Source organism: Mus pahari, chromosome 14 (assembly GCF_900095145.1).
Source record: "Mus pahari chromosome 14, PAHARI_EIJ_v1.1, whole genome shotgun sequence".
NCBI classification, from domain to species: Eukaryota; Metazoa; Chordata; class Mammalia; order Rodentia; family Muridae; genus Mus; species Mus pahari.
The window spans coordinates 26,980,462-26,995,392 of NC_034603.1; the positions used below are offsets into that span (position 1 = coordinate 26,980,462).

At 47.4% G+C, this 14,931-nt stretch overlaps 1 protein-coding gene across 1 annotated transcript; it reads left to right on the top strand.

Annotated features, from left to right (window-relative positions):
* The first annotated feature begins 1,159 nt into the window (after positions 1-1,159).
* Trim17 (tripartite motif containing 17) lies at positions 1,160-9,009 on the top strand. The gene is made up of 7 exons (XM_021211750.1): positions 1,160-1,247; positions 2,479-2,912; positions 4,037-4,132; positions 5,738-5,968; positions 7,703-7,725; positions 7,821-7,924; positions 8,300-9,009. The coding sequence occupies exons 2-7, from the start codon at positions 2,484-2,486 to the stop codon at positions 8,848-8,850; spliced, it is 1,434 nt and encodes a 477-aa protein (XP_021067409.1). The 5' UTR covers positions 1,160-1,247; positions 2,479-2,483; the 3' UTR covers positions 8,851-9,009.
* The last annotated feature ends 5,922 nt before the right edge of the window (positions 9,010-14,931 follow it).

Here is a 14,931-nt window from a genome sequence, read left to right on the forward strand (position 1 = left end):
CAGTAAGTGTGCTACGTTGATGAGCTCATAGTATCCAAATGCATCTACTCCAGTTACCAGCCAAGTAACTTCTGTTTTGTGTTTGAGACTGGTTTTTACCTGAAATTTGAAAGGCTAGCTATTCCTGTACTTGAAAACTTGGCCTTTCTCCTGATGGAAAGCCCAGTGAACTGTCTTTGATTAAAGTTAATGTTGCCCATTTGTTAATGGCAGCAGCAAGAGTCAAGAAAGTGGATATTTCCAGGGGGCACATGCAGAGGATCCTGTCTTAAAAGATTCCTGTAGGGTAGGAAAGTCTAGCTATTGTTTTGACTCAACCTAAGTAATAAGCAATAGGAACCCCTCTATATAACTTCTGAGCCATACAAAAAGGGTGGTGTTCAGAGATGACAGGCATGGAGACTAACCGCCTTGATCAGAAATCAAACTGGGAGGAGCCCGAGATGGTTAACTGAACTGCATTAGTGGAGGGCTGAGGGGGATAGCCTGAATATGCCTGTGAGGTTAACACAGAAAACTACTTCTACGTAGTGGAATCACTCATTGATGGCTATGTTAAGTACAAAAATTACTCCTAGAGTGTGCATATCAGTATGCAACTGAAAAGTTTTGAAGCCCATTACTTCTCCAGGCCCAGGCCCAGGGAAGGGGAAGCAGAGGAGGGCAAGGGGGGTGGGGGGTAGAGGGGGTGGGATGGGGGGGCGACTCTAAAGGCTGTTTCTTTGTGTAGTCTTGGCTGTCCTGGAACTCCCTCTGGCCTCAAACTCAGAGATGAGCCTGCCTCCGCCTTCTGAGTGCTGGAATTGAAGGCATGGATCACCACCTCCCAACTTTCAGTTCCTAACTTCTAAATTGCCCCCTTTTCATTTTCCTAGCCTCAATCCATGCAAACCCGACCACATTTTCCCTGCGTTCCCCACCTGAGTCACCAAGTCTCCACTTACTCTCTTTGTCCTATTGATCTATTGGTCCCACAAATATGGTCTAGCGAAGCCATATTTTTGTCACTGCCCCCTTCTCCCTGGCTCCACCCTAAGCAACGAGGCCCCGCCTCCTCCCTTCGGTGTAGCAGCCTCAGCCCCGCCCCCACAGCATCTCTGCCCAGCAACCTACCCGCGTGAGTTGACGCCACAATGCCCCCTCGGCCCCAGCTCCTGGCCTTCCCCAGTGCTGTAGCACAAACCCAGCCTTTCCCCCACGCGGCGCACTTACCCCTGGCACCTGGCGCAGTGCAAGGCTCCTTCCTTGTGAGTAACCGCCTTCCAGAGAATTCTCACACACACTGTCTGGGGTCGAGACTCTAGGGGCCTCTTCTGTCCCCACCAAAGTCAAACCATAAGCTTCAAACAAACTGTGGACCACTCTGATTACGTGGGTCTCCTGGATGAGCCCCTCATTGACCTTAGATGACCAAGAACCCTGATGTCTGTCCCTGCTCTAGGGAAGCCAGCCAACCTCGTCTTTTGGCCCTGGTTCTGACTAGGTGGGCAGTGGTGAAACTCTTGAGATTGGTTTGGGAGAAGCTAATGCCCTGTGCTCTGCTCATAGAAAGTTCAGATGAAATTAACATGGCAGCCTCTCTGGAATATCCGAAGATGCCTTGGCTTTCAGGATTCGGAGGAGAAAACAAGATGGGGAGCACTGAGTCGACCTCATTCCCAAACTCTAAAAAGGACCTTGGGAAGCAGAATAGGGGCAGTTCAGGGTCTCCACCACCTGAGTTAGCAGGACTTAGACTTGAGGGGGTGCATGTAGATGTGTTCTTGTGCACATGTGCATGCTGTATGTGCCTTCAGAGTGCATCCATGTCCACATGCCTGTGTTTGTTATGGTGTATAAGTGGGCTTGCACGTTTTCTGTGTAGATGTGTTCATGTGTAGTTACAAACGTTTTTTACCCATGTGCAAGCTTGTATATGTATCTGCATGTCTACATGTAAGCCCTGTATTTGTGTATGAATGTGTTGGTGTATCCGTGTATCCATGTGTCTATATGGAACCCCTGTATCTGTGTTTTGTTGATTCTTCCCTGCATTGCACCTTAACTGAAAGGATTTCTGTACCTTTCTAAGTTTCTTCATTTTACCAGGGGTGAGTTAAAGACATCATTGTGACACTTGACTCTTGCAGCCTTTTGGGGTAGAGATGTGGCTCCAGGGCAGACATAGGACTTACTTGATAGTACACACAGCAGAACAGCTGGGAGTCCCCAAAGGCCCAGAAGGGAGCTCAGAACTAAGCTGACACAGACACCAAGCCCAAGCTTAGCAGCTGAGGTTCAGGGGTCTGGCTAGCACTTGGTCAGTGTCTTCGTATTCCACATTTAGACATCAGCTTTTGTCCCCATCTGCGAAGGATCAGCAGAGGAGGCACTGATGCTATGCAGTACAGGGGCGCCAGGGGAGTTGAACAAGGCACCATTCTGGGATCCTGCTCGCCAAGGGCTTACAATGGAAGCGCTCCCCTCATCTCTCCCCAGGAGTCATGGATGCTGTGGAGCTTGCCAGACGGTTGCAAGAGGAGGCCACGTGTTCCATCTGCCTTGACTACTTTACTGATCCTGTGATGACTGCCTGCGGCCACAACTTCTGCAGAGAGTGTATCCAGATGAGCTGGGAGAAGGGGAAGGCCAAGAAGGGGAAAAAGAAACAGAAGGGCTCCTTCCCCTGCCCCGAGTGCAGGGAGATGTCCCCTCAGAGGAACCTGAGGCCCAACCGCCTACTGACAAAGGTGGCTGAGATGGCCCGCCAGCACCCTGGGCTGCAGAAGCGAGACCTGTGCCAAGCACACAAAGAACCCCTTAAGCTGTTCTGCCAGGATGACCAGAGCCCCATTTGTGTGGTCTGCAGGGAGGCCCAGGAGCACCGGATGCACCAGGTGCTGCCTCTGGATGAGGCTGCAAGGGAGTATAAGGTGAACGTGGGGTCAGGGGTTGCAAGTTCAAGAGGGGGAGTGGAAGTTCAGGCAAGTTGGCCTCAGTGTGGACCTTAATTTCATAATAAGAGCACTGGCACTAACAAAGCAGGGGGGGGTGTTGCGGGGGGGGGTGAAGAAACTGTCTAGAGACAGGAGGAAGTATCCTTTGCCTCCAGAACAAAATAGGTGTGTGACTCATCCACACGTTCCCAGGGATGGTCTATAGTAGCCACATTTATGAACGAGTGGCAGCAGGCAAAGGTAAAAACACATAATGAGTAGCAGATACAAGCAGTACATAGATGGCAAAGTGTCCTCAAATGAGTTTACAAGTCCAGCAGAAGCAACTGAGGGAGGAGCCTGATCAAGAGAGAAAAGGCAACATCATCAAATAAGGGTCAGCAGAATTGACACAGGAAGGTGAGGTGGTCAGTTGCAGAGGCTTTTTGGGTTGGCTTGGCCTGGCTAACAGATCTCTCTGTCTGTCTCTGTCTCTCTGTCTCTCTCTGTCTCTCTCTGTCTCTCTCTGTCTCTCTCTGTCTCTCTCTCTCTCTCTTTCTCTCTCTCTCTCTCTCTCTCTCTCTCTCTCTCTCTCTCTCTCTCTTGATGTGCTTCTGATGGCTGAAATTCTGGCTTCTCTTTAACACTAGATACATTTTTACATCCCAGGATAAACAATAGTAACCTTGGTTGGGAGCAACTTGTCTTACAGTTGTTTCTAAGCACACATTTTTACTCTTGGGCTATTTTGCTGTTTGCTTTTTGCTCCTACCTGTTATGTCAGAGTTAGGGGGTGAGCCAATCTCAGGACAAGGGGCTTTCACGGGTACTTTTCAACAACAGGTGTAAAATAGATGTGTGTGTGGGGGGGGTAACTGCTTCCAGGGCCAGCTTCTCAGTGAGTTCAAGCAGCATAGACAGTTGACCAACAGTGTACACACATCACCATGAGCTAACCTCCAAGCCCAGGTCAAGAGAGGCTCATTTCCTGGCCACTGGAATGGGAAGCTAGACCACCCTGTCTGTAGGAGGATCTCTGGGGTCACTACAGCCCCAGATACTTCATTCCAGATGTGGGCAGAGTTAAGATCTGCTGACCGGAGGCCTGTTTGTGTGTCCAGCTCAAGTTGGAGGAGGACATAAAATATCTACGGGAGGAGATGATGAAGACGGAGATACTGCAAGCCAAGGAAGAACAGACCTTAACTGAGTGGCAGGTAGGTGCCCAGTGGCTGTTGTCTCACCCTGTGTGCCTAGACCCATCCTCATCGGTGACAGGGAGATGCCTTTCAGGGCTTCAAGGAGGAAAAAGGTTCCTGTACTCTGCAGGTTTGGTGCCTGACCTGCAAATTGAGCCAACACAACAGGTAAGCAGGATTTTTAAAGTGAGTCTCAGGTGGAGCCTGCTAGAACACCTGAGGTTTGTCAGAACAAAATAACATTAAAAAAATTTTTTGATGGGTGCTCATAAATTCAGGTTAGCTTTGAACTTATAGGCTTAAGTAATCCTCCTGCCTCAGCCTCCCCAATAGCTATGTATACTGGCAGGCACTACTGCACCTGGCTGGCTCAAACAAATTTTTAAAAATTATCCTCGGCTTGGTAAGATGACTCAGCAGGTCAGACCACTGACTGTTCTTCCAAAGGTCCTGTGTTTGAATCCCAGCAACCACACGGTGGCTCACAACCACCGGTAAAGAGATCTGATGCCCTCTTCTGATGTGTCTAAAGTCAGCTACAGTGTACTTATGTATAATAGTAAAAAAAATAAATAAATAAAATTATCCTCACTTTATGTGTATTGGTATTTGCCTGCATGGATATATGAATAATGTGTATGCAATGTCCAGCAAGGCCATAAGAGGGTATCAGGTCACCTGGAACTATGGCTTAGGAAGGATGTGAGGCATCTATAGGTGCCCTGATCCTCTGGAAGAGCAGGTACTGCCCTTAACTGCTAAGCCATCTCTCCAGCCCCCCCTTTAAAAGAATCTTTTTATTCAGATCTTAAATAGCTCTATTTCTTTACTCTAGATGCCAGGCTTCCATAACATAAATGTGGGCTGTACCTTTGATTTTAAAGACTGAGAAAGGCTGCAGGTGGTCCTTTCATTTCAAAGTTACCTTCCTTGTAAAGTGGGATCAGGGAGACATTAGTCTGTTAACCATAGATAATGTTATGGTACTGTTAGGCAAAGACTGACTACTTCTTCTTCACTGGAAATGGCCTGTTTGGGTCTGGGGGACGTGGCTTGTGGGTGCTTATTTGTAATCCCAGAACTCAAGGAGGCAAAAGCAAGATGTGTGTTAGTCCAGAGTCAGCCTGAACTACGTAACCAGTTCCAGGATACCCAGAGCTATTTGGGAAAAGCCTATCTCAGAAGGAGAGAAAGGCAAACAAGTACATAAAACATGAGGGGCGGGCATTTTAGAAGTTTGTCTGTTGCCTTTGAAACTCTCGATTTCTTACTAATTTTGATCAACAGCTTTAGGGGCACGGGTCATTTTTAGCATGGTCATTAAGAGCTCCCCCCGTCCTTTTTATGAATCATGCCTGTGTCTTTCTTTGAGATTACATGTTCTAAACCCACTGACGCCAGGACACATGGACATTTGAATGTATGGGTGTTATTACTCAAAGCCTGTTAGGGTGCAATAGGGATGGTGTGGAGAGTCTCAGTCAAAAGTCCGGCTTCCCGACTTTTCCCAAGAATTCTAGGTCACCAATTGTCCAGAATTGCTGTGTGGTAACCCTGAAGGAAATCCATCCTTTCCGAATCCATCTCACAGCCAGTTTGCGGTCCCCCATTCCATTTCAACAGGAGAGAGTGAAAGAGCGGAGAGAACGCATCCTGGAGGAGTTCCAGAAGGTGGTCTTGTTTCTGGTGGAAGAAGAACGGAGGCTCCTCCAGGTCCTGAAGCAGGAGGAAGAAAGCACCTTAGGGAAACTCCAGGACAGCAAGGCCTCCCTGGACCACCAGAGCCGCTCCCTGGACCTGATCCTGTTGCAGCTGGAGGAGCGGAGCCAGCAGGAGCCCCTCCAGATGCTGCAGGTGAGGCCAGAGGATGCTGAGGCATTCCTGTCCTTGGGATTTTTCTGTGTTGCCACAAACCCATGGGGACACCGCAAGGTGGGGTGTGGCCTGAAGACATGCACTCAGCCCAGGGGCTTGCAGAACAAACACAGCCTGACAGAAAGGTCACTGGCCCAGCCTGTCCCAGCGCCTCACAGCAAACGGTCCACATTGTCCACAGCACACACAAACTCACACACACTCACACACACACACACACACACACACACACACACACACACACACACGCACGCACGGAGAGACAACAAATACATTCTTAAAAAGCGGTTCTAGCCCAGAGTTCTGGAAGTCCAAGAGTATGCTACTGGCCACAGCTCCACTTCTGCTCATGACATGACATGACATGACATGACACACAGCCCACCAACACCTGCCAGAGTGAACAAGGGTAGACTGACTTCAACACCCTCTCTCGTCTCTGTTCACCATGGTGGGCCTGTGGCCTAATTACCTCTTAAGGGCCCTCCACACTCTGACTGCTCAATACCATGACACTAGGAATTAAACTCCAACCTGATGTTGCTGGGAACCTAACACAGCTAGCCAAGGCAGGTGGACCATTGTAGTTTTCTAGGCCAGGGTGTTAATGGTGCTTCTGTAGATTCTGGCTTCTAGAAAATCTCCAGGGACCCTAGGTTATCTCCCTTAGCCGCTTGTCATCCTCAGCCCCTCTCCCTCCTCAAACCATGCCCACTCTGCTCCCTGACCTCCTTCCTTTGCCCCCTTGTTCTATGCTCCCTAACTGGATCTGCAGCTACCAGAGAGTTCTGCAGAGGAGGAAACTCTGCTCTCCTTATCCACAGCTTAATCCCCAGATGGCTTGCTTCACTTATGCTCAACCTGAAAATATCAAAGGGGAAAATTCAGAAGTAAACAATCGCCAAGTTTTAAACTGCATGCTATTCTGAGGACTATGATAAAAATCCACCTGGGCTGGGAGTCGTCCCATTGTTCAATATATCTATGCTGCGTGTTATCACCAGTAACTGTCGTGGCTGTCAAAGCTACTGTGAGGTGCTCTGCGGGTGTGCACAAGGAACACTCACCACTCACAGGAGCAGTGAAGCTGGCGAGTTCTGTGCCTCAGAGAAGCTTGATCAGCCAGCGGTAGAGTACTTGCTTAGCAGGGAGGGGCCCAGCCTCCTTTAAGTGAAGCTCTGTGAGACTCAAGTGCCGAGGTTGTTTAGATGAATTGTGAGCACAAGCTCGCCATGGTCCACTGTTAGAGATGGCTCTGTTCTATTATGTTAGCATTCTCTGTGCCAGACACATAAACAGCGTCGTAATAACACACGCATACACAAAAGCATGGTATGTGAAGGACTTCTGACTCAGGGTTTACTTGATTCAAGGGAGGAGGTGTGGGGAAAGAGTAGGGCGGTGTGGCTCAGTGGTAGTGCTTGCTTAGCAGGGGCCCTGCCCTCTGTCTCCACTACTGTAAGCGCTGATCATGGTTCCCAGGACTTGGCCTCCTCTCCGCTGACCAGACCTCAGGCTTGCGACTGTGGAGTGAGGAAATGCTTAGGGTCTGCCAAGCGGGAGTGAAAGGGAAGCTTCCAGGGAGAGTACAAAGTTGTCACCTGGCAAGGGACTGTCCAGCTGAGGACATGTCCCAAAGTAGCGGGCAACAAGAGTTAGCTTTGACACCAACGAGCAGGACCAGCTCTGAACTCTCCTCTCTGTTGCTTGCAGGATGTGAAGGACACCTTGAGCAGGTACTGTCACCCTCAATAGAGGTGTGGGGGGGGGAGGTGGGGGAGGGCAGAGCACATGGAGAGCCAGAGGGGACATGAGTCTGTGTTCCCTGGAGGAAGGAGAACCTCAGCGTACAGTACCCAGAGGTGGTCCTCCCCATGACTCTCAAGACTGTGTGCAGAGTTCCAGGACAGATAGAGGTACTCAAAAGTTTCCAAGGTAAGTGGGAACCCAGGTCTCCAAGGACCCCAGTTCTCTGGCCACTGCTCTGCCTTACCCGGATGCCACACAGGACCAGGGCTACCAACTAGAAATTAGTGTATTACACTGTACTCACCATCTTTCCAAGTCTGACTGCTGAAAAGTTTGCCCCCATTTAGTCCCGGTGACTCGCCATCATCAATATCCACAGGGATCTGTAGTGTAGAACCCTTAGGTAACCCCAACCAGTTGGGACTGGTGGAGGGGCGGCTTTTGGGTGGATATGGAAAAGAGCCATTTGGCCACCGTGTCGCACTCTGCTCATCTTGAGGGTTCTGGCCCATCCACCTTGAATGACCCCTACTTTTCTCCGTCCACCTGGACCCTCTGCAGAGGATGTGGTGCCGGATCCCAGCTCAGCATACCCCTATCTCCTCCTGTACGAGAGTCGCCAGAGGCGGTACTTGAGCACGCCGCCAGAGGGCAGCGCCCCCTACAGCAAGGACCGGTTCGTGGCCTACCCCTGCGCTGTGGGGCAGAAGAGCTTTTCCTCTGGAAGGCACTACTGGGAAGTGGGCATGAATCTCACCGGGGACGCACTCTGGGCCTTGGGGGTGTGCAGGGACAATGTGAGTCGGAGGGACAGGGTACTTAAGTCCCCAGAAAACGGTTTCTGGGTAGTGCAGCTGTCCAAGGGGAAGAAACAGCTGTCCCTGTTACCCAATTCCACCCTAGTCACTCTCACAGAGCCTCCCAGCCACATGGGTGTCTTCCTGGACTTCCAGGCCGGAGAGGTGTCATTCTACAGCGTGAACGATGGGTCCCACTTACACAGCTTCTCCCAGGCTGCCTTCCCTGGGCCGCTGCTGCCATTCTTCTGCTTGGGGGCTCCCAAGTCGGGCCAAATGGTCATCTCCACAGTGACCATGTGGGTGAAGGGATAGAGGCTCGGGGCTGGGCACAGACACTGGGTGTGCCACGGTTCCCCAGAAGGCAGGGTGCTTCACCACCGTGGCCACCTACCCAGGCTTCTCTGGGGCACTAAGAGTTAATACCTGTGCTGGCAGGGCAACTAACCAAAATACAATCAAGATTAAAATGCTCGAGCGAGAATGACTACAGATAAGATGCTAAATGGGGGAACTTTGGAAAGAGTCCTGCTTATCTCAGAGTGGACTCAATTCTAAATATATACCTGCTCACCAGGCAAGCTGGTCTCCTATTTTGCTAGCTCTCTCTCTCCCCCAAGCTTGTTAATCTCTTGGTTCCTAATGCCCTTCTCTGGCCATTGGTCCTTGACAGAGAAAGTGAGGCCACACCCACTCCAGCCCTCTTAAGATAATTGAGGGCTCCTCTCCCCTTCCTTCACATATCCTTTCCTGACACCCTTCCCCAAGAAACCCTCAGAATTCCCATTCCTGTTACAAGTTACTAGCACCCCAGGACTCAGGTGAGGCGGCAGTGAACTGGCATAGCACATTTCCACTGTGACCCTTCTGTGCCCATGGGGTGACACGTACCTTGTCTCCCATTGGGGTCAGTCAACCACAGACATGAGGAGGGTAGTGCTGGAGGCTCTGAGCAACAGCAGGTGCTGCGGGCTATGGACACAGAGTAAATGTGCAGAGTGATTTCCCTCTCAGGGCTTTCCATGTCCTTGAGGTCGTCCTGCCCATCAGTAGTGCTCTGCATCCTTTCCTGAGCCCTGGAGTTACACACTTGTGCATGCTTGTGTCTGTTCTCACAGCCCCTGCTCCCAGGATAACTCTGAGACTCAAATATATTACAGATACCTAGGCCATACACCTTGGCTGTTCCCTAACTAGCTCATAAGCTAATCTTCCCGTTACTCTAAGGTCTCCACATGGTTGATAACCTGGTCCTCAGGTTTTGCTGCTGCACACATCAGCATTCAGGGGTCAATCTTCCACCTGTCTCTATCCCAGCATCCTCCTCCTCCTGCTCTGTCTGATGTCCCATCTCATTTCCCTCCTCAGCTCACTGGCCAATCAGCCTTTTATTGACAGGTGAATGCTTTTACACAGTGAACAAGAGTTTCTACATTTCCCCCTTTTAGTCCTATAAATGCTCCTTTTCTTACAAAATAAACTATATACAATAACCATTATAACGCTCAGTCCATGTGTTTTGGTAACCGTGGAGAAAGTATTCTGTTACCTATCCTATATTGGTGAGTTCATTCTGTACCTAAACCAATTTCTATTATAACTTGCATTGCCAACTTAAAACAATTGAAGCTTAATTGTGAGACAATAACTATCTAGCCAGGCATGGTGGCACACACCTTTAATCCCAGCACTTGGGAGGCAGAGGCAGGCAGATTTCTGAGTTCGAGGCCAGTCTGGTCTACAGAATGAGTTCCAAGACAGCCAGGGCTACACAGAGAAACCCTGTCTCGAAAAAACAAACAAACAAAAAACCCAAAAACAACAACAACAACAACAAAAAAGAGACTATAACTATCTAGTCTTCAACTCCAGAGCAGAGACCTGAAAAAGAATAAACAAACCACCTGAATATGTAGGAAGTGCAGTCAGTGGCTTCCTAAACTATAGACATGACAGGCTAGCTGCTTTGACAGTCCCCCAGAATTCCAGTATAATGGTGGGACTTCAGTCTTCAGCCCTCTGACCCAGCATATGTGACAGACTTCTCTGTGCAGCAGGAACGATGGAGGACTTAGCTACCTTGTTCTCACAAAGCTCGGCAGTTGAGTTCCTTGCATCCCAGTTTGTCCATTCTGGACAGCATTCTGTCAGCAGTTGAAGCACAGACAGTTTCTGGCCCAGTGGCAGTTTGCCACATGTGAAACAAACTCCATAGGAAGATTCTTTGATGCTCAACTTTCTTTGAAGTAGAAAAACGGGTTCTGTCATGAGCAGTCCTATCTCACTGCCAAAAAGCCTTTTAATAATAAAACATCTTTAAATGTCATATTCTGTAGATCCCTGATGCTTCTGAAAACCATCTATAACTGAATTGTCTGTTTCTAGCTAGTCACTATCTGATTAGTCTTGAAAACATCTACCGGAGACTAAAAAAAACTTATTTGAAAATAATAAACTGGTACCTATAAGACCATACATTTGATTGACTATTAACTTGTATTAATTATCCTAAGCAGTTTGTAATAGTGGCTTTTAAGAGAACGGGAACTTAATATTGCATTTTTAATAATCACCTAGGTACAAATATTATTTGCAGTAGCAAATAAGAGTTGAAAACATAGTACGTTGTATAGGGCTAGAGAGATGGCTCAGCGGGTAAGAGCACCGACTGCTCTCCTAACGGTCCTGAGTTCAAATCCCAGCAACCACAGGGTGGCTCACAACCACCTGTAATGAGATCTGATGTCCTCTTCTGGTGCGTCTGAAGTCAGCTACAGTGTACTTACGTATAATAATAAATCTCTAGGCCAGAGCGAGCAGGGACTGAGTGAGCAAGGTTGACAGGAGCGAGCAGAGGTCCTAAAGATTCCCAGCAACCACATGAAGGCTCACAATCATCTGTACAGCTGCAGTGCACTCACAGACATAAATAAAATTTAAAAAATTACAAAGATATATACCAATGTAAGATTTTTGGCCAGGCGTGGTGGCGCACGCCTTTAATCCCAGCACTCGGGAGGCAGAGGCAGGCAGATTACTGAGTTCGAGGCCAGCCTGGGCTATACAGAGAAACCCTGTCTCAGAAAAAAAAATTTTTTTGGCTTGTTAATGCTCTTTGGTCTAAAAGTAGATTTAATACTCCACCCTTTTTTCCCTATTACTCCTATATCCTCCCCACCCCCTTTTTTCCTCTTACCACTAGATAGGAAAGGATAGAGGAAAGAAAGAGAAATCTGAGTCTAACCGTTATTGTTTCCTCCCTGATCCAAGACCATTACAACTTGTAACCACACCCCTTAAATGGCAAACACCCATAACTTATCCAGCTACCAAAACAATCACCCACCCTGCCTTTTGGGATAGGGGATTGCTTTCTTAAAATTGCCATCTGCTGATTTGGGGCATAGTTTCCTTTTGGGGACCCAAGAAAACTGGGAAGATGGTCGCTGTCCTGCCTCTCTGTGCTGAGAAAGTTCAGGGCTTCATCAGTCTGTGATGCTGAGCAGCTGCGGTTAAGTAGCTCTCTTTGAAGCTATCCTGGATGCAGACTTAAGGAAACATCATTGAGGCAGTCTGAGGTAGGATCAGGCAAGATGCTGTAATAAATACTGTAAGGGTCCATGAACCGCCGAAGAATACCCCAGACTCAAATAGATGCAAAAGCAGAGAGTGTTTTATTCTGCAGAAGTCCAGCATGCTGGGGGTCTACTGTTTATCAAGGCGGAGATGCCCAAGTGAGCTCACAGGCCCAATTTAAAGCACATTAGGGGGAATTCCAGGGAGGGGAGGTAACCTTAATTCACTGGCTCTGTATCTGGGGACAATCCAGAACAACTGCTGGGGGTTGGGGGGGGGGGGTGCTGTTGCTGGGGAAGCCTGGAAACTGTTGCTGGGGAAGCCTGGAAACTTGCTGACTGTTGCCCTTGCCTCAGGCCAGGTGGTGGGGCAGCTACAGAGGGTGGGGCACTTTCTGATTGGCTGCCCAAGGCTTGGAGGTTTTTCCAGTAACTGACTTGCCCAGTTCTGGGAAATGGTGGTCTAGGCCTGGCCTCCTGAACTGCCAGTTGGAAGCCTCTCGTGGAGTCAGCCACACAGTCTTCTCACTGTGCCTCAGCATCTCAGCACCCTCAAGGTCAATCTTCTCAGGGCTGCTTTTCTGGTGGGTTTTCAAAGGTAATAAACATTTCTACATTGACGTTAAGTGTGAAGTGTGCAGTGCACACAAGTGAAAGATGATCCTTTGCATCTGTCTGTCTTTATACGTTGGTTTGGATTATCTGTAACATAAACTTTCATCCATGCAGTATGAAGGGATGACAGGTCCTGAGCGTTCCCCAACAAGGGGTTACCCTGTCTGTCTGTTGCTTATCTACAATCATTAGACCTTATTTATTGTAATTAAAACATCTGACATTTTGATTTTTCTTAAAACCTTTAAAGACTTTTTCCTATTAAAGTAACATCTGTTTTGAGCTCATCTACCCAACTGTGATTTTTTACTTTGGCCTCTTATTTATAGTAGTTTGTTATAATATCTGATTGTTGGTATCTTTAGAATCTCTTGTTTTATCCGTAAGCAGCTCTATGGTAAATGGCTTAAGTTTTGAACAGCTGTTTGTCCTACCAGGCTTCGAAGTTTTTCAGAATACTCTTTCCTTGGGGAACAGGAAATGAATGAATGGCTCATGTTGGTTTTTGTTGAGCCCGGAGCAAAGCCTCTTTGTTTTCCAACCAACATTAAGGAATTGCCTTGAGTATCTTTGGATGGTCTACATTCCTGAGCCTTATATCCATCCCTTCTATACCTCCTACACTTCACAGAAGACTTCTTCCCTGGATTATTATAGAAGAATTCATCCTTAGGAACTATTTGTTCACAGTCACAGCTACGGGCTTTGTGTGCTGTGTTTGTCCCACCATAACTCCGCAGGAGTTCTCATCCACTCATAATGAGGTACAAATCTGGCCCTTAAATGTCTAGTAGCCTTTTTGCACTCAGCATTAGCATTTTTAAAAACTAAAGATTCAATTAAAATTTCTCTAGCAGTTGGATCTGATATTGCTCTACTTAAAGCTCTAGTTAATCTTGGTAAAAAGCCAATGAAAGATTCATTTGAGCCCTGGGTCACCTTTGTAAAAGATTGAACTCCATCCTGTTGTAAGGCACTGTTGTAGGTCAGCAACATCAGGGTAATTTGTACTCTCAATTCAGAACAGTCCTTTGCTTAGTAACTGATCCCTGACACTATCAACGCCTCCAGTCCCAGTTCACTGCTCCACAACTGAGGCCTCGTCTTTTCACCACGCCAGCCACTGTAACTGAGGGCCAGGCTCTAAGATGGCTGGCATCAAATCTCTCCGTTCTTTGGAATTATATGATTTTGTGTGGCCCAGTTATTACATATAGTGAATGTACGCCATAGCTCATTGCTGCTTCCTTAAACTTTCCAAAATCCTGTGCCTCTATAAGTTGCCATTCAAATTCTGGATTACCCTGTGAATTTCTTTCATCTCCTCCCAATTCCTTTATCGAGTCTGGGAAAATCATTTTAGGTTTTTTAACAGACGTAGACTGCCCTTTTCAGTCTTGTTCCAAGGTGGTACTGTATGTTCTAGCCTGCCTTCCTGTCTATCTCAGTATCTTTCTCAATTCTAATTACAATTCTTTTCTAATTTTTCTCCTAAGACCCATCTCCATTTTTTTTTCTTCTTATATCTCTACTATCTTAGAATTTTCATTTTTATTTATAAATCTTTCCAATTTCTCTTCTATGGCCTGTCTGCATTTTTCCTACATCATTTCTCATATCTCTACTACTTTAGAGTTTTCCTCATTTTTATTTATATTTTTTTCTAATTTTTCTTCTAAGGCCTGTAACCTACATCTTCCAGTCTTCTTATCTTAGTTTGCTTTCTTTTGATCTCTTTTAAAAAAGGATATATAAAATGTGTAATCGTTACTGAAAAAAATTATTTATATGCTGATAATTATAGCAAAAATTATACACTCTAGATGCCCTGTGCCACTGAGTTCTTTTCATTTTTAACATAAGATATTTTTCCCTTTACTCTCTTCTAAATCTCCTTAAAAACTTCGATTTACCAACTTTTAAACTATATTTGTCTACGATGTTTTATATTTAGTCTCTTTCCTCTTTTATTGTTTTCAAACTTAATACTTTACCGGTTCAGATGTTTGGGGCTTTTTAGTCCCACGGCAGCTACGGGAAAATGTTCCTTTTGCCCTTTAGTGCGTCGGCAGGCTCCACAGACCAGCAAGTGTCTATGGCTGCTAACTTCACCCCCTCAGCTCAGTTCAGGAGGCTGCCCCACTGCTTCCATCTTCTGCAGGCCCTCCCGACCTGCTGCTCGCGAATGGCTTTTAGGTCTTCATCT

What these genes read in the sequence shown, in the direction of transcription:
- Trim17 (XM_021211750.1), top strand. Translation starts at nt 2,484, where the DNA reads ATGGATGCTGTGGAGCTTGCCAGACGGTTGCAAGAGGAGGCCACGTGT. An exon ending in AGGCTGCAAGGGAGTATAAG is followed by an intron (nt 2,913 to 4,036) that starts GTGAACGTGGGG and finishes TTGTGTGTCCAG; the next exon opens with CTCAAGTTGGAGGAGGACAT. An exon ending in GTGAAGGACACCTTGAGCAG is followed by an intron (nt 7,726 to 7,820) that starts GTACTGTCACCC and finishes TGTTCCCTGGAG; the next exon opens with GAAGGAGAACCTCAGCGTAC.